Source organism: Bos indicus x Bos taurus, chromosome 27 (assembly GCF_003369695.1).
Source record: "Bos indicus x Bos taurus breed Angus x Brahman F1 hybrid chromosome 27, Bos_hybrid_MaternalHap_v2.0, whole genome shotgun sequence".
NCBI lineage: Eukaryota > Metazoa > Chordata > Mammalia > Artiodactyla > Bovidae > Bos > Bos indicus x Bos taurus.
In genome coordinates, this window is record NC_040102.1 from 3,254,630 (window position 1) to 3,276,483 (window position 21,854).

Below are 21,854 nucleotides of genomic sequence, written 5' to 3' on the forward strand. Positions count from 1 at the left end.
AGTCTGATATTGAAGGAAGAGGGGACCCGAGTCGGGGAAAGGACTGGTGGAGATAAAACAGAGAGGAGGAAAGGATGCGAGAGAAACCAGCAGGGATGAGAAAAGAAGAAACGGACAAAACCACATCAAGTGAGATCAGTCAGTCCTGCGGTCTGCCTACTGCAGACAAAAGAGACCGAGGGGTCTGCCTGCTCAGGGTGCTCACACTGTGTGGAGGGCCATGAGGACTTCTGCAGGACTCTGCACCACTGTGCTCCGTGTCTCTGCTCAGCATCCCTGTTTCTCTTTCAGACTTGGACATGGACACTCACACTGTAGAGCTTCCTTTCTTGCATAAACAAAGTTTGTTTGGCAAAAGCCAACCTTGACCACGGATGCCATTAATACAACCGTCATCCAATATGCCTCACTTTTGCCTCTCCCCGCTCCCAACCTGACATCACATGCAGGAAATGCCTGAGATCTCTGGAATCTCTCACAAATAAGGCCTTAACGAGGAATGGCTGAATTTCTAAGAATGTGTCACCATATATTTTTGCATTGCAATGGTTTTCTGAATAAAACAAGGTGATTTTAGATCCAGGAGAGTGTTGCATCACTGAACCTCTTACACTGATGGACAGAGAAAGGCACTCAGTAGATGTTGAATGAATTAATTTAAAACAGTACAGCTCATTTAGTACAGCTTCTTTTTATATAAGCAGTTAAATGATTTGTTCAAGGTCACAGTGATGATTTGTGACAGAACTTGGAGCAGAATCCAGGACACCCAACTTTCAGTTTGGTATCAGGTTCCATGAGCTCTGACGGTACAAGAAGCTACACAGATAATAACATAATCAATCTTTGAGTCTTAAAACTTAAATTGTATAACATCAAATAAGCGAAAGGGTAACCCTGCTCAATCTAAAAGTATTGCTCAGATGAATGAAGCGGAAAACAAATATCACAGAGGCAGTGGTTATTTTTCTCTTAATTGAAGTAACATTTAACATAAGGACAATAAAATTAATGAAAGGAAATAACCGTCTATAAATACAAATTCTCTGCGTTGAATGTTGAGTCTTGGAAAATAAAGTAAAATTCAGTGTTGATAATTGGTGTAAAAACAGGTGGTCTAACTTATGACATTTGTCAGGTTTGATATTTTTATCCTTTAGTCTCTGTACTGAAATGCAAACTTAAACCCATAGAGATGTTCAAAATCACTCATTTCATCCCCTCCACCAATGCATCAAGAGCCAATATTTCCTCCATTCCAACTTATTTTGAACTTACAGTGGAGTTTCCTTGTTGTTGAAGACCTGAAATAGGTAGCAGTTGCAGTTCTTAAAATGCTAAGAAATTAAAACATTAAACAAGACCAAAAAAATCCAGTTCAACTCATATCAATTGACTTAATTTTATGTATATTTTACATCTTTAAACATCTATTCTTCAGTTGTATTATGAACACAGCAAAGTCTGCTCATGCAAGAAACACCATAAACCAGAGGCTATTATAGTGGATTTGATTGGGTTTTCTCCTGTCACCACCAGCACTCACGCCAGGGAACTGATCAGATAACCAGCATTATGTATGCATCAGATGAGCATTTATGGTTCTCTTGTGACCTGCACAGGTTAGTCACATGGTCTCCACAGAGGAAAAGATGTACATAATCACATATTTACAGCACAGGTGACAAATGACTGGTATCACAACATTTTAAAATCACCACCATCTAAAAATATCTGTTGACACTGAATCAACTCCAGACCAAATCCAAAACTAGCTCAGCTCACTTAGCTGCCTCTCCTGTGTAGCTTCATAGGAGCCCAAACTGAGGCAAATTCCAGTGTCCAGGACCAGACAACTTCTCTAGCTCCAAAACCAGCAAGAAACATCCCAGAAGCTCTGACAAATCTTTCACCCTATAGGTTACATTGTAGCAGCCAGAAGAGCAGGGCAAGAAAGATGTCTCTTGTCCAGCACTCACCATATGGACGGTGCTTCTGTCCCGCTGATCTCTAAGAAGTCGTATCCTTCTTCGAGCTGGAAATCAGTGAAGACCAGTGCGATGGTGTCCCCGGGCTCTGCGAGGATGGTCCACGTGCAGTCGGCATTGTTCTCATACTCGGAAGGGAAGTGGGGGCTGGAGATGCTGCTGCTCGTTCCCCGCAAGGTTCCTCCGCAGGCCCCCTCGGCTGCAAGGGGCAGAAGAGAGAAAGCACATTTAAAAGTGGCTTCAGACACAAGTACCTCCATCAAGCACCACTCTTCATGGGTGGCAAATATTTTCTGAATCCAAAATCATGACACACAATCGGAAAGAGGGTTTCTTTCTTCTGATTTGTTAGTTTAGTTCTATGGAAAGATGTAACAGTATACCAATTATATTGCCTTGTGAACTGAACTACCACTAAAAAAAGAAGTGAAATTATGTCTTTTCTAAGATCTGTGATGTGCAGTTATTATACACCTGACGTTCACAGGTGGCTCAACCTTATTCTCAAAGGAAGACAGAAACAAGTTGGCAACATTTTGAGTCTTAAAAGTACCTAGCCATCTTTGCTTCATTTTCTGTGAGCTGGCTGTGAAAACACAGTGATCTTAAAAGAAGTATCCACCCTAATCTTTACATCAGATAGAGTTTGGAATGTGCACTTGGCTTTGAATTTCAGAGAAGTCCTTGAATAAGATGAAAACAGAGAGGCGCCAATATCATAAAATGATTCTGAGTAGGAAACAGCTACATGAAAACTTAAAATGGATAATCAAGGAAAAGTGACAAGGAAAGGATCAGTAAGGTAAAATATAAAACACTGAGGATACAAATTAGCATTGGAATAAATACTCTTCTGAAGAGAAATGGATCTTGTAAATTTTTCCACATAGTAAAAAAATAGAAGTTATTCAATTTATATAATCATCTAATACAAAATGTTATGTATATAGTAAACTGTATATATAGGGCAGCCAAATATTTGTAAGACAACATTTTTTTGAAGACACTGTAACTACTGTTCCTTCCACTCTTTCTTCCCATTTTTTTCTCTCATTTCTCCCTTCCACTCTCCCTCCCTTCTTTCCTATCACATAATCCTAGCAAAGAGTATACCCTAGGCTGTCTGTGTCTGCAGACTCTATATCCATTTTGTTGTTGTTCAGTCACTCAGTTATGTCTGACTTTTTGTGACCCCATGGACTGTAGCATGCAAGGCTTCCCTGTCCTTCACCATCTCCCGGAGTTTGCTCAGACTCATGTCTATTGAGTTGATGATGCCATCCAACCATTTCATCCTCTGTAGCCCCCTTCTCCTCCTGCCCTCAAACTTTCTCAGCATCCTGCTCATTCCTAATGAGTTTGCTCTTGCATCCATAAATTCTACCAACAGCAGATGGAAAACATACAAAAAATATTCCTAGAAAGTTCCAAACAGTAAAACTTAAGTTTGCTGCATGCTGACAACTATTTACATAGCATTTTCATTGTATTAGGTATTACAAATATTCTACAAATAATTTAAATTATATGAGAAGATGTGTGTGGAGTTTACATACATATATTACTATGCCATTTTTTATAAGGGGCTTGAGTAACCAAGAAAAGTTCCAGACTTCCAGAAAAGGATCTTCTTCTGCTTTATGGACTATGCCAAAGCCTTTGACTGTGTGGCTCACAATAAACTGTGGAAAAAGAGACAGGAATATCAGACCACCTGACCTGCCTCTTGAGAAACCTATAGGCAGGTCAGGAAGCAACAGTTAGAACTGGACATGGAACAACAGACTGGTTCCAAATAGGAAAAGGAGTATGTCAAGGCTGTATATTGTCACCCTGCTTATTTAACTTATATGCAGAGTACCTCATGAGAAACTTTGGGCTGGAAGAAGCACAAGTTGGAATCAAGGCTGCCAGGAGAAATATCAATAACCTCAGATATGCAGATGACATCACCCTTATGGCAGAAAGTGAAGAAGAATTAAAGAGCCTCTTGATGAAAGTGAAAGAGGAGAATGAAAAAGTTGGCTTAAAGCTCAACATTCAGAAAACTAAGATCATGGCATCCGGTCCCATCACTTCATGGCAAATAGGTGGGGAAACAGTGGAAACAGTGGCTGACTTTGTTTTTGGGGGGCTCCAAAATCACTGCAGATGGTGATTGCAGCCATGAAATTAAAAGACGCTTACTCCTTGGAAGGAAAGTTATGACCAACCTAGATAGCATATTAAAAAGCAGAGACATTACTTTGCCAACAAAAGTCCATCTAGTCAAAGATATGGTTTTTCCAGTAGTCATGTATGGATGTGAGAGTTGGACTATAAAGAAAGCTGAGCACCAAGGAATTGATGCTTTTTAACTTTGGCATTGGAGAAGACTCTTGAGAGTCCCTTGGACTGCAAGGAGATCCAACCAGTCCATTCTAAAGGAAATCAGTCCTGAATATTCATTGGAAGGACTGATGTTGAAGCTGAAACTCCAATACTTTGGCCACCTGATGCGAAGAGCTGACTCATTTGAAAAGACCCTGATGCTGGGAAAGATTGAAGATGTGAGGAGAAGGGAACAACAGAGGATGAGATGGCTGGATGGCATCACCGACTCAATGGACATGAGTTTGAGTGAACTACATGCGTTGGTGATGGACGGGGAGGCCTGGTGTGCTACAGTCCATGGGATCCCAGAGCTGGATGCAACTGAGCAACTGAACTGAACTGAGTATCCAAAGATTTTGTGGCCTGCTGGGGACCCTGGAGTCCATATGTGACAATTGTGTTGTCCCAGCCCCAGGGACTCGGCACTAATCGTCCTGTCCGATACCCCACATCCAGGGCCTCCATGTCTGTCCCTTGGCCCCTTCCTGGGTTCAACATCCTGCCCTCTCTCATCCACCTTGTCTTGCTCCCTGTCTCCTCAGCCTGCTGTGCCCCATTTCTTAGCCCTTTGCTCAGGACAAAGCATTGGGCGACAAGTTTTATGAGCCTGGCTGTGCTCAGGGATTCGCCTGGGCCTCATAGGTGGTCTGGAACTCAGCAAAGTCCCCTCTCTTCCTTCCTCATGCACAGGAATCAACATTTCCTGTACTTGAATCAGTTACACGGACCCTCCACTCAGCCATCTTCAGTAGGAGGAATGGGACTATAATAATATACCTATGGGCTTAGGATAACATCCAACTTTATCATTTCAAAGAGTAAAAGCAGGAAAGTAAGCTAATTTAGTTATAGTACTATGAGGTATTTTCAAATATAAAGTTCTAAAAAATATAATATTTTATTAAAAACTGCAGCAAGCTTGTAAGAAGAAAGTTTCATTGTGGTAGCAACACAGAAGGGGTTCAGTTGAGTGTTTGTTTAGCTCTGTTTGTTTTCAGCAAATAGCTGAGCCACAAGTCCAGAAATGTTCTTTTTATCAGCAGAGCAGCAGGGAAATTTCAAGAAGAAATAAAGTCAAGGCAGGCAGACAAAGCACAATAATCAAAGTAAAACATTAAGAAATGGGGATTATGGACAAGCTTCTTGGAAACTGAAGAGTTATTTCAAGCTCCATAAACATTTAATGTAAACTTAGAAATCACATACACCCGTGGCGGATTCATGTTGATATATGGCAAAACCAATACAATATTGTAAAATAATTAGCCTCTAGTTAAAATAAATAAATTTAAATTAAAAAAGTAAACTATTAAAAAATAACTATTAAAATAAACTAGATAATTCTGGCCAATATTTGTATATTATAGTTTTATATCAATATAATGTAAGTTTCTTTTTTTTATCCCTGGATTTTAATAGTAGAACAAATGTACCAAAAAATTTACCTTAATATTAATTCTGCTAAATACAGAGAAATTTTTTTTTTTTTTTGTCTAGAAGCTGAAAAATTGGGGGAGGGTATCTACTTAAGTAAGTGCTATTTACAATTACATCATATCCCCACACACACTTTTTTTTTTTTTTAATACTTTATGCAGAAAGAAAATGAAGTTAGGTTTGAAACTGCCAGGTAAATACTTGACTATAAAAATTAGCACCCAAAATGTTTCCTAATAAGATGCTGAATATCAATATTGAGTCCCTTCACTCCATATAGTAAAACCTATGCTCCTGGGACAGCCACATGAAGGGGTCAGAGGGCACAAGTGGAAAAATGGAGTCAAGGAGTCTAATCCTGCAGCAACTATCAGAGCAATTATTTCTTTAAATCCGTTTCCTATATTGAGTTTTCACAAAATCTTGCATTTGGAAAAAAAAAAAAATCCACAGCTTAAAAGAGTTTGAATGCCATCAAGTTAATCCAAGAAGAAGATAAGGTTTTTAATAAAAGATGTGTTTGAATGTACTGATTTCTGTAAGTGGGGAAGATAATTCTAACTGTAAGCAGAAATCAGAGTGCACTATGTCCCCTAAGGAATTTCACAACTTTTAAAAAGTTTCAACCCAAACTGTAAAAGTATTATAAGCTTTGCTTGGGTATCAGTGTTGTTAGGAATTTAACTTTATGGCATGATTCAAAATACAGAATAAAACATTATTTAGAGACATACTTTGCCATATTTATCATAAAGAAAAATAGAAACCAACTAAATGTTTAACAACAGATAAATCGTTAAATAAATTACAATGCAACCAAACCATGTGGTGGTTACCAAGCATCTGTCACACTGCTTCAGCAAACCCCTGACTCACAATATTAAATTTATAAAATGCAGAGTATACCCTGCATAATTGTTGGGAGCCGGCGTGAGGACCTCCACCCATGGCAAAGGTCATGAGGAAGGAGGCTCGACATACGCAAAGGCGGGATCGAGCCTCAGGAGTCCCCCTGGAAATCCTCGAGCATCTACCCCCATAACCAGAGCCTGCCTACTTTACTATTTTGTGCTTTCACCTACATCTCTGACCTTATGGGGGGCTGTCCCCCACCACCTTTTTTGGAGAAGGAGTTAACTTAGAGCTCCAGTTAATAAAAACTCCTGGGCGTGACAAGAGTGTTTTAACCTACAAACTCCTCTGATGGTTCTCTAGCCTGCCTGACAGGCTTGTCCGGCCACATGTGATTGCTTACAGCCTCCCAACCATGAGAGGCACGAGATGCTCTAAACCTTCTAAAAACAGGTTCCTTAGAAAAGTTAGAAAACCATTAGTATAAGTATAGTGGGCTGATTAGAAATTGTATTGGTGAAGGGTTTTTCATTTGTTGAGCCAATGTTTGTTGCTAAGTCTCCACATTCCCTGCCCTTACACACATTAATGGATATATAGAAGAAATAAGTATTAACCTTTGATATTAATCACGTTAGACCTTAGGCTAAGTAAATTCTTTCCTTAATTAAAACCCACTACACCCTCACCCTATAGGAATGTAACTTTATCTGGTACCTTCGGAAGGTGGAGTCTTTTTTAAGAATAATCACCCCTGGAGAAATAAGTGTCCTGGTTGACTGACTGCTGTCACAAGGAGAGGGTCATAAATTGTCAGCAGGCCCCCTGGCCAGAAGATGATATAACACCCCTAAGACCTCTGTATACATTTGTATGAAGCATCTGACTTTGATAAAAGTCAGGACTGCTGACCCCGTGTGACTTTTGCATAACATCTCAGTGTATAAAAGTAGACCATGGAAAATAAAGAATTGGGATCAGTTTCTCGAAATACTGGTCTCCCCATGTCGCTCTCTCTCTCAAACTCTGGCTGAGTCTCCATCTGGAGTGTGGAACCCACCAAGCTTACTAATTTTGCCTGGGCATCTAAGATCCGACCGGGGAGGCCTCAGTGTCTCCTCTCCTTCGGGGGAACGGAAGGACGCCTGCGGCCTATGTAAGTGGTACAAACTTCTTGTCTTGAAGTTTTATGGGTCTCCCACGTAAACCAAGCTACTCAGCCTCTTTTCTCCACTGAATTTTCCTACTGAGCTATCCTCATTCTATTACTCTTTACATCTCTAATTAATATCTAATTGAAGCTATTGTATCCTGATCCTCGCAGACGCCGTCCTCACTTCGAACTCCCTGGATCAGCCAGGGCTGGACCTCGGCACATAATTTCTTCTCAATTTTAAAAATTGTATAGAAAAATATTCAGCAAAGAAGAAAGATGTGCACACACATTTAAAACGTTCATTTGCTAATACTAGGCAATGTTTTCTAACATGCCTTCCTTAAGGCTGTATAGGATACTGGTACCAGTGCAAGCTTTCAAGTTGGCTGCCTGGATTGGAATCTGAGTTTTTGCCCCCTTATATAACAAGTTCTCTTCTCTGGGCCTCAGTGTGGCTATTTATAAATAAAGATAGTAAGGATGTCACACAATCAAAGGCATGTTTCTTCCAGTAGTATGGATGTGAGAGTTGGGGATAAAGAAGGTTGATTGCTGAATAACTGATACTTTTGAACTGTGGTGTTGGAGAAGATTCTTGAGAGTCCCTTGGACTGCAAGGAGATCAGAGAAGTAAATCCTAAAGGAGATCAGTCCTGAATATTCATTGGAAGGACCAATGCTGAAGCTGAAGCTCCAATACTTTGGCCACCTGATGCAAAGAGTCAATTCACTAGAAAGAGTCTGATGCTGGGAAACATTGAGGGCAGAAGGGAAAAGAAGCAACAGAGGATGAGGTGGTTGGATGGCAAAATTGACTCAGTGGACAAGAGTTTGAAAAAACTATAGGAGACAGTGAAGGACAGGGAAGCCTGGTGTGCTGCAGTCCATGGGGTTGCAAAGAGTTGGACATGACTTCATGACTGAACAACAACAACAATTTGTAGAGTGGTTGTGAAGGTTAAATAGATCAATAGCTGTAAAGTGCTCAAAATATTGCAGGCAAATACTAATGATCCATAAAAATGGCTATTTGTATTTTCTCCAACTTAGCATGCAGTCATTGCTTAAAAAAAAAAAAAAAAATTCTCAGTCATGTCCAATTCTTTGTGACCTCATGGACTGTAGCCCACCAGGCTCCTCCATCTGTGGAATTTTCTAGGCAAGAGTACTGGAGTGGGTTGCCATTTCCTTTTCCAGGGGATCTTCCCGACCCGGGGAAGTCATCACTTAATGACAGGTTATTTACTTCTTTTGATCATTTTTACCACTGCTTTGAGTAAGACTGTTCTCCAAGATCTACACACCACTTTCACCAGGAGTTTAGCAGCTGCCACAAGGGGACAAGAGGGTCACAGAGTCCGGTGGTCGGAAGGCAGCCCCCTTCCCGAGGATTCCACTCCTCTGGAGGGCTGGAATGAATGGGTCCCAGATCTAATGCTACTGTTTCTGCAGCCTCATCACCTGTGTTATACGTGAGACCATTGATGGACCGTTCCCTTCCATCCTTCATCCTTGGGTACTGAAGACACTGTGAGAAGTACTGGTTTGAGGTCACCCCACCTCCCCTCAAAGATTAACACAGCTCATGTGAATGGTTCCTTCCTCTCGCCCAAGCTCCTATCAGCAAAATTTCCCACATCTCAACCACTTCTGGGGTACAACCCCCACTTCTTTACACTCATGGAAACCAGATGTCTTTTCAGGATGCTGCATCATGAAATCCTCCCTAAGGTCTGAGTTTTGTAACCACGTCCTGAATGCCACTGTCCTGGACTACATGCTCACAGACATGCACTTCATTGCGGACCACTTTTGTTCTTTCCTCCCTGAAGTGCTCCAGTTGGGAGTCTCTCATCCTCAGAATCTAGCACCTTCTTCCTTGGAGTCATCGACACAATCCCTGGGGCAGCTTCACCAGTCCTTGCAGATTTTTACTTCTGGTTCACTTTCAGTGTCTCCAACGCTACATCTGACTTGCTTCTCACTGAGTTCAGTATCAAGCTAGACTATCTTCTGAACACTGGCCTCTTGGTTCCCTTGTCCCTCTTCCAGCAACCCAGTTCCAAGGCAGGCCTTCATCCCCACCTTCATCTTCCACCTCCTCAAAAGCAATACATGATCATTTTCCAGCAGCAAAGGGGGCTGCCCCAATTTCAGACCTCCACTCTCTACATTTCCAGGTCACGTCCTCAAATACCTTCACTCCAATCACTCTTGGACCCCGATGAGCCAACACTCCCCGATCTTTCCACTTTCTCACTTCCTTCCCTCATGCCCTCTTGTCTCCATGTCTCCCCCTGCCATCCTCAGGTTTTTCGGCCTTCATTTCAATCACTCCCTTGTGTTTGCCATCATGCTGCTGTCCGCACCTTAGATTCAAATTGGACCAAATCCATATGGACTCCCAAGGTAAATGTGGCTGCAGAAAAAACCCAAATAGACATGCAGTGATGGGTCAACCACATCCGACCCGGCTTTTAATGATGACATCCCTGCTCTGTTCCCCACATCCATTCTCCATTGGGAGGAACAGTCTTCTGTTGGGAGGAAGGGCCATTTTGTACCCTCTTCCTCCTCCTGCCAGCATCTCCTGCTGCATCCTTAACGTGATTTTGTTCCCTATTTCCCTAAGAAAATAGAAGCGATTGAAAGAGAAATTTTATGACCTATTGACACCATGTATGATCACCTATTTGCATTTCTGCCCACAAAATGTCCTCCCTGGAGGACAGGTAAATGCTCAGCCTACAGTTTACACCTATACCTGTGCTGTTGCTCTGATCTAAGCCAAATCCCTCAACAAATGATCATTTACTCTTTTGATTGGAGAGCTGCTCTCAGCATACATAGCTTAGTCACTAAGCCATGTCCAACTCTTTGCAGCCCCATGGACTGTAGCCTGCCAGGTTCCTCTGTACATGGGATTCACCAGGGAAGAATGCTGTAGAGGGTTGCCATTTCCTTCTCCAGGGGATTTTCCTGACTGAGGGATCAGACCCATATCTCCTGTTCTCCTGCACTGCAGGTGGATTCTTTACCACTAGCACCACCTGGGAAGCCCCATAAAAACATGTTATAATACATCCCATTCAAAAAAAGTTATCATTTTTTTTTAGGTAACTCTTTTGTTTAAGTAACTCTTTTAAAAGATACATACTCCTTGGAAGGAAAGTTATGACTAACCTAAAGAGCATATTAAAAAGCAGAGACATTACTTTGCCAACAAAGGTCCATCTAGCCAAGGCTATGGTTTTTCCAGTGGTCATGTATGGATGTGAGAGTTGTACTAGAAAGAAAGCTGAGCCCTGAAGAATTGATGGTTTTGAACTGTGGTGTTGGAGAAGACTCTTGAGAGTCCCTTGGACTGCAAGGAGGTCCAACCAGTCCATCCTAAAGGAGATCAGTCCCGGGTGTTCATTGGAAGGACTGGTATTGAAGCTCAAACTCCAATACTTTGGCCACCTGATGCGAAGAGCTGACTCATTAGAAAAGACCCTGATGCTGGGAAAGATTGAGGGCAGGAGGAGAAGGGGATGACAGAGGATGAGATGGCTGAATGGGATCAGCAACTTGATGGACATGAGTTTGGATAAACTCTGGGAGTTGGTGGTGGACAGGGAGGCCTGGCGTGCTATGGTCCGTGAGGTTGCAAAGAGTCGGACACGACTGAGTGACTGAACTGAACTTTTGTTTCCACATCTATTTCCAGACTCCATATCTACCTTTAGCTTTATTTATAAAAATCCCTTTCCAGAAACACACCTTAAAAATGTCTATAATTGCAATCTTTAGTTTTTTCCCATCCTCAACTGAATCCACCTGAGTCAGGATTTTGTCCTCATTGGTCCACAAGAACCGCTCATCTCACGTCAGCCACACCAACAAATCCAAGGGTCAGTTCTCAGTTCTCATCTCATAAAAACTGTCAACAACATCCCACAGTTATCCACGTCATCTTCCGTGAAGTACTTTTTTGTCAATAGACTTGTAAAATTCTTATATCTTGAAATAATTGCAAATTCACAAGAAGTTGCAACCATAGTACAGACTAATCCTGTGTTCCCCCCCTCCACTTTCCACCAATGATTACATCTTACATAGGTACAGATAGCATCAAAAAATGACACTTTTACAATGTGTACATATGATTTTGCTCACTAGTTCCTTATATACCACAGCCATGGCTGCCTTTAACCTTAAGGACATGCTTTCTCGGTCCCCTCATTATTTTGATTTCATCTTTCAGTCCTTGGAGAAGGCAATGGCACTCCACTCCAGTACTCTTGCCTGGAAAATCCCATGGATGGAGGAGCCTGGAAGGCTGCAGTCCATGGGGTCGCTGAGAGTCGGACACGACTGAGCGACTTCACTTTCACTTTTCACTCTCATGCATTGGAGAAGGAAATGGCAACCCACTCCAGTGTTCTTGCCTGGAGAATCCCAGGGACAGGGCATCCTGGTGGGCTGCCGTCTATGGGGTCGCACAGAGTCGGACACGACTGAAGTGACTCAGCAGCAGTCTCATCTAGGCTCAGTTCTACAGATTTAAATAGTGTACATATGTTGACAGTTCTCTAGCTTGAAGGTTGATTTCAGATCTTTCTTGAATTTCACTTTTATGTATCCAACTGCCAACTTGGCATATCCAAATGGATGTCTAAATAGCAGTCCAGATACTAGTTCCCAGATAATATTCTTTTTTTTAATTTAATTTTATTTTTTAACTTTACAATATTGTATTGGTTTTGCTCAGATAATATTCTTAAACTTTATTTTTCCAAGTCAAATTCCACAGCCTTCTCTATTTCAATAAGTGGGAAGCCCATTCTTCCAGTGGCTTAGAAAAAACTGGCATCGTGCATGACTCTCCTGTTTCTCTCATGTTCTGCAACCACTGTGTCATAAAATTCTACTGGCAACTTCTTTAAGCTATATTCTTTTGCTTGATTTTTTGCTTCTTCTAACAGCTTTATTCATAATTGATGAAAACTGGAAGCAACCAAAACATCCTTCAATAGCTTGAAAGTCAAAGTGTGAGTTGCTCAGTCATGTCTGACTCTTTGGGGCCCCATGGACTTTGCCTACCAGGTTCCTCTTTCCATGGGATTCTCCAGACAAGAATACTGAAATGGGTTGCCATTTCTGTTGCATATATAATGGGATATTATTCAGAAATAGACTGAAGAAGGAAATGGTAACCCACGCCAGTATTCTTGCCTGTACAAATCTCATGGACAGAAGAGCCTGGTGGGCTGAACTAAGATGGAGTCGCAAAGAGTTGGACATGACTCAGTGACTAAATAACAAACATCATTCAGAAATATAAGGAAATGAACTGCCAAGTTATGAAGAGACACAATAGCCTTAATGCATACTGTGAAGAGAGAGGCACCTACATGTTGTATAGCTTCAACTATATGACATTCTGAAAAGGTACAACTATAGACAGTAAAAAGATCAGGGTTCATCTAGGGGTTAGGATGGAGAGAGAAATGAACAGCTGGAGCACAAGAGATTGTAAAGGCAGTGGGCCCATTCTACACAACACTGCAGTGGTGGGTAAATGGCATTACACATTTGTCAAAATACATTGCTATTATTTCATCAGTTGTAATCAAAGTACCATACTATTGTAAGATATTAATAATAGGAAAGACTTTGCAGGGGGACAGAAGAACTCATATACAGGAATGCTATTTCCTGCTCGAGTTTTCTATAATCTTAAAACTGGTCTAAAAAATGATGTCTATAAGCTTCTTTTTTTTTTAATGTAATGCTAAATAATCAGAATGAGAGGATAAAAAATGCCCTGAGCCAGAGGCAGGAGGGAATCTGGTAACCATGAAGTCCTCAGAGAAGTCTCCTTGGAAAGCTGACCTTTCTAATCTGTATTCTGAATCCAAATGCATCTTGCAACCTCCACTGCTGCTTGTGTTGTGAAAGTGATGAGTCAGTCAGTCAAGTCTGACTCTTTGCAACCCCATGGACTGTAGCCCTCCAGGCTCTTCTGTCCATGGAATTCTCCAGGCAAGAATACTGGAGTGGGTAGCCATTCCGTTCTCCAGGGGATCTTCCTGACCCAAAGATCAAACCCACATCTCCTGCATTGGCAGGTGGATTCTCTACCATCTGAGCCACGAGGGAAGCCCCACTGCTCCTACTACCTCTCAAAATTGCATCATCTCTCTCCTTGAAGACTGGAGTGGTTTCCAAACAGGTTTCCCCATTCCACCCTTCCCACCACACATTCTTGGCTCAAAAGAGTAGCCGAGTGAGTCTCTTAAATTCAAAATGCAATGACACTGCTTCTCTCACCAAAACCATCTGATGTCTTCCCATACGGCTCTGTATAATGGCCCACAGGGCCCCAGAATCCCTCAGCATCCATCCCCTCTGATCTTTTCTCCCACAACCATGCCACTGTCCACTACATTCCAGCCATACTGGCTTCTGCATTGCTCTTCACTCACCCTGTGGTTGCTCAGGATCAAAGTCCTGGCTGTTTCCTTGATCTCGACCATGCTCTCAACATTCTCATGTCGTTTAATCTCTCACCCCTACAAGGGGTCCAAATATTGCTGTGTTGGCCAAAGATAGTGGTTTCCCAGGACAGGGGACCTCCAGTGCTAACACCAGGACTATCTTAGGCAAACCAAGCAGTAGTCACCGCTCAATCAGAGGGCACTGTCTCAGTGAATGCGTCTGTCAACACTTAAGTAAACAATTATTACAATTGGGTATATGACATATTGATTTGTTTTTACTCATTTTTGTTTTGATTTATGTGGTCGACCTCTACCCATGAGGGCTTCCCTTGTGGCTCAGCTGTTAAAGATCTATCTGAAATGCAGGAGACCTGGGCTCAATCCCTGGGTTGGGAAGATCCCCTGGAGAAGGGAAAGGCTACCCACTCCAGTATTCTGGCCTGGAGAATTCTAGTCCATGGGGTCACAAAGATTTGGACACGACTGAGTGACTTTCACTTCTCCCCACGAAGATATGGCAGTTGGGGCTTTTCTTGTTTTGTTCACTTTGTAGCCCCAGCGAAGAATTTATGTAAGCAGACTACAGCTTATGGGCCGCATGCAGCCTGGTATCTATTATTGTAAATAGACCCCAGGATGCATGTAGAAACACTCATGCCTGTTTGTTTAGGTAGTCACTGGAGACTTCTGCTCTAAAATTACTGACTACAGTAGCTGAAACACAGACCATATGGCTTGAAATACATGAAACATTTACTTTATTGCCCTTGACAGAAAGAGTCTACTGACCTGACTGTTAAATATATCTGACATCTTGTCTGTCCTGCATAAATGTTTCTTAAATGAACAAACACAAATAGACAGCAGGCATAGTCTACTGGAAATAAAAAAAAAAAAAAAAAAAAAAAAACCAACTTTGGGGCATCATTTTCATGCTATTAAATCCTCAGCAAATTAAAAGGAAATGCGAACATCAAATCCAAGAGTAATTGTAGTAAAAATATGTGTGGCATGGAAATTTGCTCAGCAAGTTTGCAAAGCATAAATAACATCCCAAGAATTCTTTCCTTAGGAAATAATTAAACAGAAGAAACAAAGGCAATGCTATATATACAGAGACACTAATTATAGCATTATGTGTAGAAGCAAATACTGGAAACACTCATTATGCTCAATTATGGGGAAAGAGAGAACTATTAATTTGTATAATATTGAGGATATTGAGAAGAAAATGCTGTCAATTAAAACTGAAATGTTCATCACTTAATACCAATCTTAAAAATAAAACCAAAATGTACTGTGTTCTACGATTTTAGCCTCTGAGAGTTTCAGAGGATGAACTGCTTTCCTTTGGTTTCCACCTTTGTTCCATTGTAGCTTGTCAGCAATAATGATTTCAATAATAATGGCCATTATTGATACTGAGTACTTCCAGCATCTCATTTACTCTTTACCAGTCCCATGAGATTTAAAGCATTAATTGTATTAATCTAGATACACACGTACACACACATATATGCACATATTCCACACTGAATCACTTTGTTGTACACCTGAAACTAACAGAACATTGTGAATCAACACTATTAAACTTAAAAAAAAAAAAAAAAGGAACATGAATCCAATTCAACAGATTCACAGGCAGAGGCTTTGCACACAGCTTGTCCAGGATGTCTTAGCTAGTAAGAAAACAGGGTCCTTGCTAGTAAACACTTCCATCACTGCCCATCACAAGGAATGGCATTTCCTTGGGAAGTATTAATTTGGTCACTAGACAGCTTCAGTCCTACAACCTAAGATGGTATTTACATGAGAAAAAATCTTGGAAAAATACTGCAACTTGGGCCTCAAAATAACTGGTATACAGGCACTTACGATTATGCTTTAAAATGTTAGATTGCATTCAGAGAGATAATATTACAAAAAAGTGCTTATCAGAAAGCCCTGTAGCCTTGTGAAATGCAAAGCATGCACACCAGATTTACTATAATAACACTGACATATATTTTCAACATTTAAAAACAATTGGTGAGACTTAGGGTTGTTTATTACCTGGTATACATAGATAAGTGCTGAAAACTAAACTCCCCAAAGCTGTTCACACTTAATACAGAGCTGTGTTTCTTAAATGAAGACTATCCCATTCAACCTTATTTTGCAATGCTTGGTCCTGACATGATTAATCATTTAAGATTCATTTTTACAATATTACCTCTGTAACATAACTGATAAAAACACAGCTGTGTTTTAAATATCACAGAGTTTGACACCCACGAAAAAGCATGACTCCTCTCCCTCCCTGCCTCCCTCCGGCTGTATCTTCTCCCAGAGTTTCTCTTCCCCATCAGTGGCACGATGTCTGCAATTAAAAACCTTGAGTGACATTTCATAAGGCACTGGCAAGTGACATGTTGTCGTTTCCAGTCACATTATGTAAGGCTTACCAATTAAAGAAATTTGCAGCTTTAGGCAACTTTACATGAAACATGGCATCCATTATTTAGCATGTTTTATTAAGGGTATTGCTAAGACTTCTCCTGGCACTCTATTTCATGGCATCTCTGCTTGTTATCATTAATTGTTCCAAGGAAATACAACTGTCCTGAAACGGATAAAATCCGTCAACTCTCTAAAACAAGCAAAACAGCTGCCACATCCTGTACTCTTTCCAACTATCACATAACAGTGACAATGGGTTTTGACACTCTTCAGTGAATATTTATCTTAAATGCATGTGTTGAGACAGAGAGACAAGGTGACAGCCTCAGTGAGTAAATAGCTATAGACTCTGCTAATAATTCGTTTACAGCTATTTTTCAGTGGTTTGCAGGTCATGCTTCTCAACAGAGTGAAATAGAAAAAGCAAACACACCTGTCCTTAACTGCCCCAAGCAGGAGGCGCTGTGTGAGACCTGCCTTTGCACCCACCGTCTCTGCAGCTCTGGACAGCATGCCTCACATCACACAGGCTTAGGTTCCTTACCTGCAAGTTCTGAGGATTAATATTAAACTTGAACACTTCCGGACAGGATAAGATCAACTAATGCACGCCAAGTTCCTAACACAAACCTGCCACAGAGGTGTGTGATCTAAATAAAATGCTGAGCCATGCCTACACTTCCCTGTGGCTTTTCTTGAAATAATTCTTAGTGGGCAAAAAAAGACTCTGCTGGCTGAAAATGGAAAATAAGGAGGGAAGGATGATCAACCAGCCAAGGGTCAGGTGGTTCATTTCCTGCCTCAAGTGTCTAAGTCCACTTCACCTGGAGCCAGAGAACCCCTGGCTGCAGGTACTGGGATCCCCGTGCCCAGCAGCATCCTCTAGGCCTCACCTTTCTGCCCCTAAACAAGGGTTCCTGGGAGGACAAGTTGGGGGTAGGGGGGATTTAGGGCTGCAGTGGAGAGAGGGGAGAGAGGATCAACTGAATGCAAAGAGAGCCGTTTCCAAAAGGAGGACTATCTGGCTGGGAGCAGACCCCTGCCCACCCACCTCCTTTTCTCCAAGACTGACCAACTCTATAAAGAAACAGCTGTAGCCAATCACATCTAGCCTTCAGAGTAAAATATGAGAAAGGTCCTCCAGCCAAGCATCCCTCTGTGGGCGTGAGGCTCCCGTGAGCTGCGCTGATACATCGAGTTCATCTGAGAGCCCCAAGGCTGTAGTTGGTGTCACCCCACAGAGCTCACAGAAAGCCGCCACAGCCGCAGCGTCCACCACAACACGGGGACGGGCGGTCACGTCTCCCTGCTGCTGTTGGCCTGCCTTTGTGCTTCTCCTCTGAGGCTCGTAATCCCCGAGGGGGGCCTGCAGGCCGGCCAGACACCTCCACCCGCACCGCACAAGGAGCAGGCGGAGAAGCGGGAGGGTGCGGGGCCCAGCAACGTCCCTCCCCTGAGGAGAAAACCGGGTGGCACACGGCTTTCCCCGGAGCAGGGACCACGTTCTCCTCTCCCCTTCCCAGGCTCCTCGGGGATCGGGGAATAATTTGTCAGGAGGAAAATATCTGTTTGCTCAATCCCATTTCAAAAATTTGTGCTCCAATGAAAGCATAGGTCTCTTCTTTAAAGAAACCTATTTTTATTCTTTCTTTTAAATTGAAAGGGAACAGGCCGAGCATTGTAGGGACTGATAGAATAAGATCCCAGGTCACAGTTCAGCCTCTCCCACTTACCACTATGTGACCTCATGCCTCTGTGCCCGAAACTCTTTGCATGAAAAACAAGACCAAGGAGGACACCTAACTTGCAGGGATATGAAAGAAAGTGAAAATGTTAGTATCTCAGTCATGTCTGACTGTTTGTGATCCCATGGACTGTACCCTCCAGGCTTCTCTGTCCGTGGGATTCTCCAGGCAAGAATACTGGAGAGGGTTGCCATTCCCTTCTCCAGGGGATCATCCTGACCCAGGGATTGAACCCAGTTCTCCTGCATTGCTGACAGATTCTTTACCATATGAGAAACCAGGGAAGCCGGGGTCCTGGTGAACATTAAATACAAGATATTTGTAAAGCATTTGAATGATACCTGATGTTCGATTACTGATATAGGTTTAATTGTTACCACATCTTTTTCTTAAAAATCTACATTTTGAATGACCAAGCAGAAATGTCTTATCATTTGATAATTGATACTAACCTATGTATTCCTCTGGGGCTTCCCAGGTGGCACTAGTGGTAAATAGCCCACCTGTCAATGCAGGAGATGGAGGAGACATGGGTTCCATCCCTGGATTGAGAAGATCCCTTGGAGGAGAGCATGGCAACCACTCAAGTATTCTTGCTTGGAGAATCCCATGGATATAGAAGCCTAGTGGCTTACAGTCCATGGGGTCACAGAAAGTCAGACATGACTGAAGCGACTTGTCTTCTTTTTTTTTAATTAATTTTTTATTGAAGGATAATTGCTTTATAGAACTTTGCTGTTTTATGTCAAACCTTATTAAAAATACTTTGAACCTGATTTATTAGACCCTTAAGAAAAATGAATCTAGATATAATCTCCATCTGACTATTATTACATCTATATTTTCGATACCATCATGCTATTTATATACTCGTATATATCTCCATGCATGCTGGATATGTGATTTTTGTCTCATTATTGCAATCCACATAGTTACATGTGAACACAATGGCCTGTTCTGACATAGACTCACCCTTCAGTAGGTGCTCACTCCTTTTCTGAATCTCTATTCATTTTTTCTTCTTAAATGAGCCTGGTAGTCTCTCTTTTTTATTCTAAAGAACTCCAATAAAGCATAAAAAACATTTGCTTAGGAGCCAGTAGCATTAAGACAATTTGGAGAAGGCAATGGCACCCCACTCCAGTACTCTTGCCTGGAAAATCCCATGGATGGAGGAGCCTGGTAGGCTGCAGTCCATGGGGTTGCTAAGAGTCAGGCACGACTAAGCGACTTCACTTTCACTTTTCACTTTCATGCATTGGAGAAGGAAATGGCAACCCACTCCAGTATTCTTGCCTGGAGAATCCCAGGGACAGAGGAGCCTAGTGGGCTGCCGTCTATGGGGTCGCACAGAGTTGGACATGACTGAAGCGACTTAGCAGCAGCAGCATCATATAATTTATATGAATTTACTTTCAATTTTTTTTTCTTGTGATTTGTCTCCAATCACTGAAATCTGAAATCTGAATTTGCTTTCAAGATTGGAAGGGGGAGAAGATCGAGATGGTAATTGCAACAGCTAATACATATAGAATTTCATTGTGTTGATGTCTCTTTAAGGATTTTATATGGAGTATTTCATTTCACCTTTCCAACAGACCTAGGAAATAGAAACTATTATACAGGGAGGAAAACTGAGGACAGAGAGAAAATAACACCACACAGCCCATAAACTTCATGCTATATCACCTATGTTCCATTTACCTTCTTTACAGTTTAAAGACTTTGCAGGCTGTTTTGCATACGCCATTTCATCTTCATACTAATGCTGAGAATATCATCTTTCCAAAATCTTTGCTTGTCTATTGACATTACTGTGTAGAGACTGGGTATGTGGTCTCTGGAGCTAGGCTGTTGTGTGAATATCTTACTGAAGTATATGTAGTAGTTTACAGATGGGAAAGACATGTGGTACAGGAATCCAATGTACTTACAGTAACATAGATTGTAACAACTATCTTTCAGAACTGAACCTATTAATAGTTTGTTTTCTCCCTAGAGTTCTCTTAATTGTATTCTTTATATATCTTGAGCCACACATGCATGAAACTGTTTTCAATTCTCTGCTTACTCCACTAGCTAATCAGTCTCTCCTTCAAAGTTTTCCATAATCTTCGTTCATTAGATCCCAGTGCCATTTCTTCCCAAAATAAGACAGCATCTGAAATGAGGTTCTTTTTGAGAAACCTGTTTGGATTAATGCAGAACTAGGCTCACCCTTATCTTCTGCCTTAAAAGTAATTGTGAAAATAGACTTCTCCTGTCTGCTGCTATTCAGCTCAAGTCTGTCTCAGTAACTGCGAAGAAGCTAAAAGGAAGAATTCCAATCAGACAATGGCGTGCTGCTGCTGCTGCTGCTAAGTCACTTCAGTCGTGTACGACTCTGTGCGACCCCATAGACAGCAGCCCACCAGGCTCCCCTGTTCATGGGATTCTCCAGGCAAGAACACTGGAGTGGGTTGCCATTTCCTCCTCCAATGCATGAAAGTGAAAAGTCAAAGTGAAGTTGCTCAGTCGTGTCCGACTCTTAGCGACCCCATGGACTGCAGCCTACCAGGCTCCTCCACCCATGGGATTAGACAATGGCGTAGATTCGTATATTTCAGACCCATTTTCTTGTGAGTCCTTGTCATGAAACTTACCGCTGTCTACTGAAACCTACATCATGAGTAAAATGTAGGCAAAGCACCAGGACTCTGCATACATTAGCAACTGCTGTGGAAGGAAAAAAAGAAAACTAAAATTCCTCTGCTTGCTGTGTCCAAGCCCTCTGAAACAGGAGATACTAGCATACATAGCTAACGAGAACCTGAAATGTGGTTCTATCAACCTTGAGAAATGTCGTAACTGAATTACATGCCAGGTTTTGAAGACTAGTATGGAAAAAATGTGCAAACTACTTCATTAATATTTTATATTGATTACATATTGAAATGATCATAATTGGGCTATGTTGGGTTAAAAAAGTACATTTTTAAAATTAAACACAGCAGATTTTTTTTTTTTTTTTTTTTTTACTTTATCAATGTAGTTATTAGGAAATTTTGATTACATAGTTGGCTCTCACTTTTGGATCACGTTATATTTCTAGCAAACCACGCTGACCTAAATACTAAAGAAAGAAAGTGTTAGTCACTTAGTTGTGTCTGACTCTTTGTGATTCCATGGACCAGGCCCATCTGTTTGTGGAATTCTCCAGGCAAGAATACTGGAGTGGATTGGTATTTCCTTCTCCAGAGGATCTTCCCAACCCATGGATTGAACCTGGGTCTCCCACATTTCAGGCAGATTCTTTACCATCTGAGCCACCAGTGGAGCCTCTAAATGCTGAGGACCTGGAGTTTTTCTTGGGTAGGCATGTCAAGTTGAACAGTCGCGA

General features: G+C 41.7%; 1 protein-coding gene across 3 annotated transcripts in view; it reads right to left on the reverse strand.

Moving 5' to 3' along the window:
* The window catches only part of CSMD1 (CUB and Sushi multiple domains 1), a 2,076,272-nt gene that overhangs the window by 1,049,616 nt on the left and 1,004,802 nt on the right, over positions 1–21,854 (reverse strand). For all 3 annotated transcript variants that reach the window (XR_003509135.1, XM_027530260.1, XM_027530259.1), the window contains exon 5: positions 1,980–2,187. Coding sequence is in view for 2 of the 3 variants with exons in the window: in XM_027530260.1 (XP_027386061.1) it covers positions 1,980–2,187 (208 nt within the window). In the remaining variant the exon portion in view is untranslated. The remainder of the gene's footprint in view (positions 1–1,979; positions 2,188–21,854) is intronic.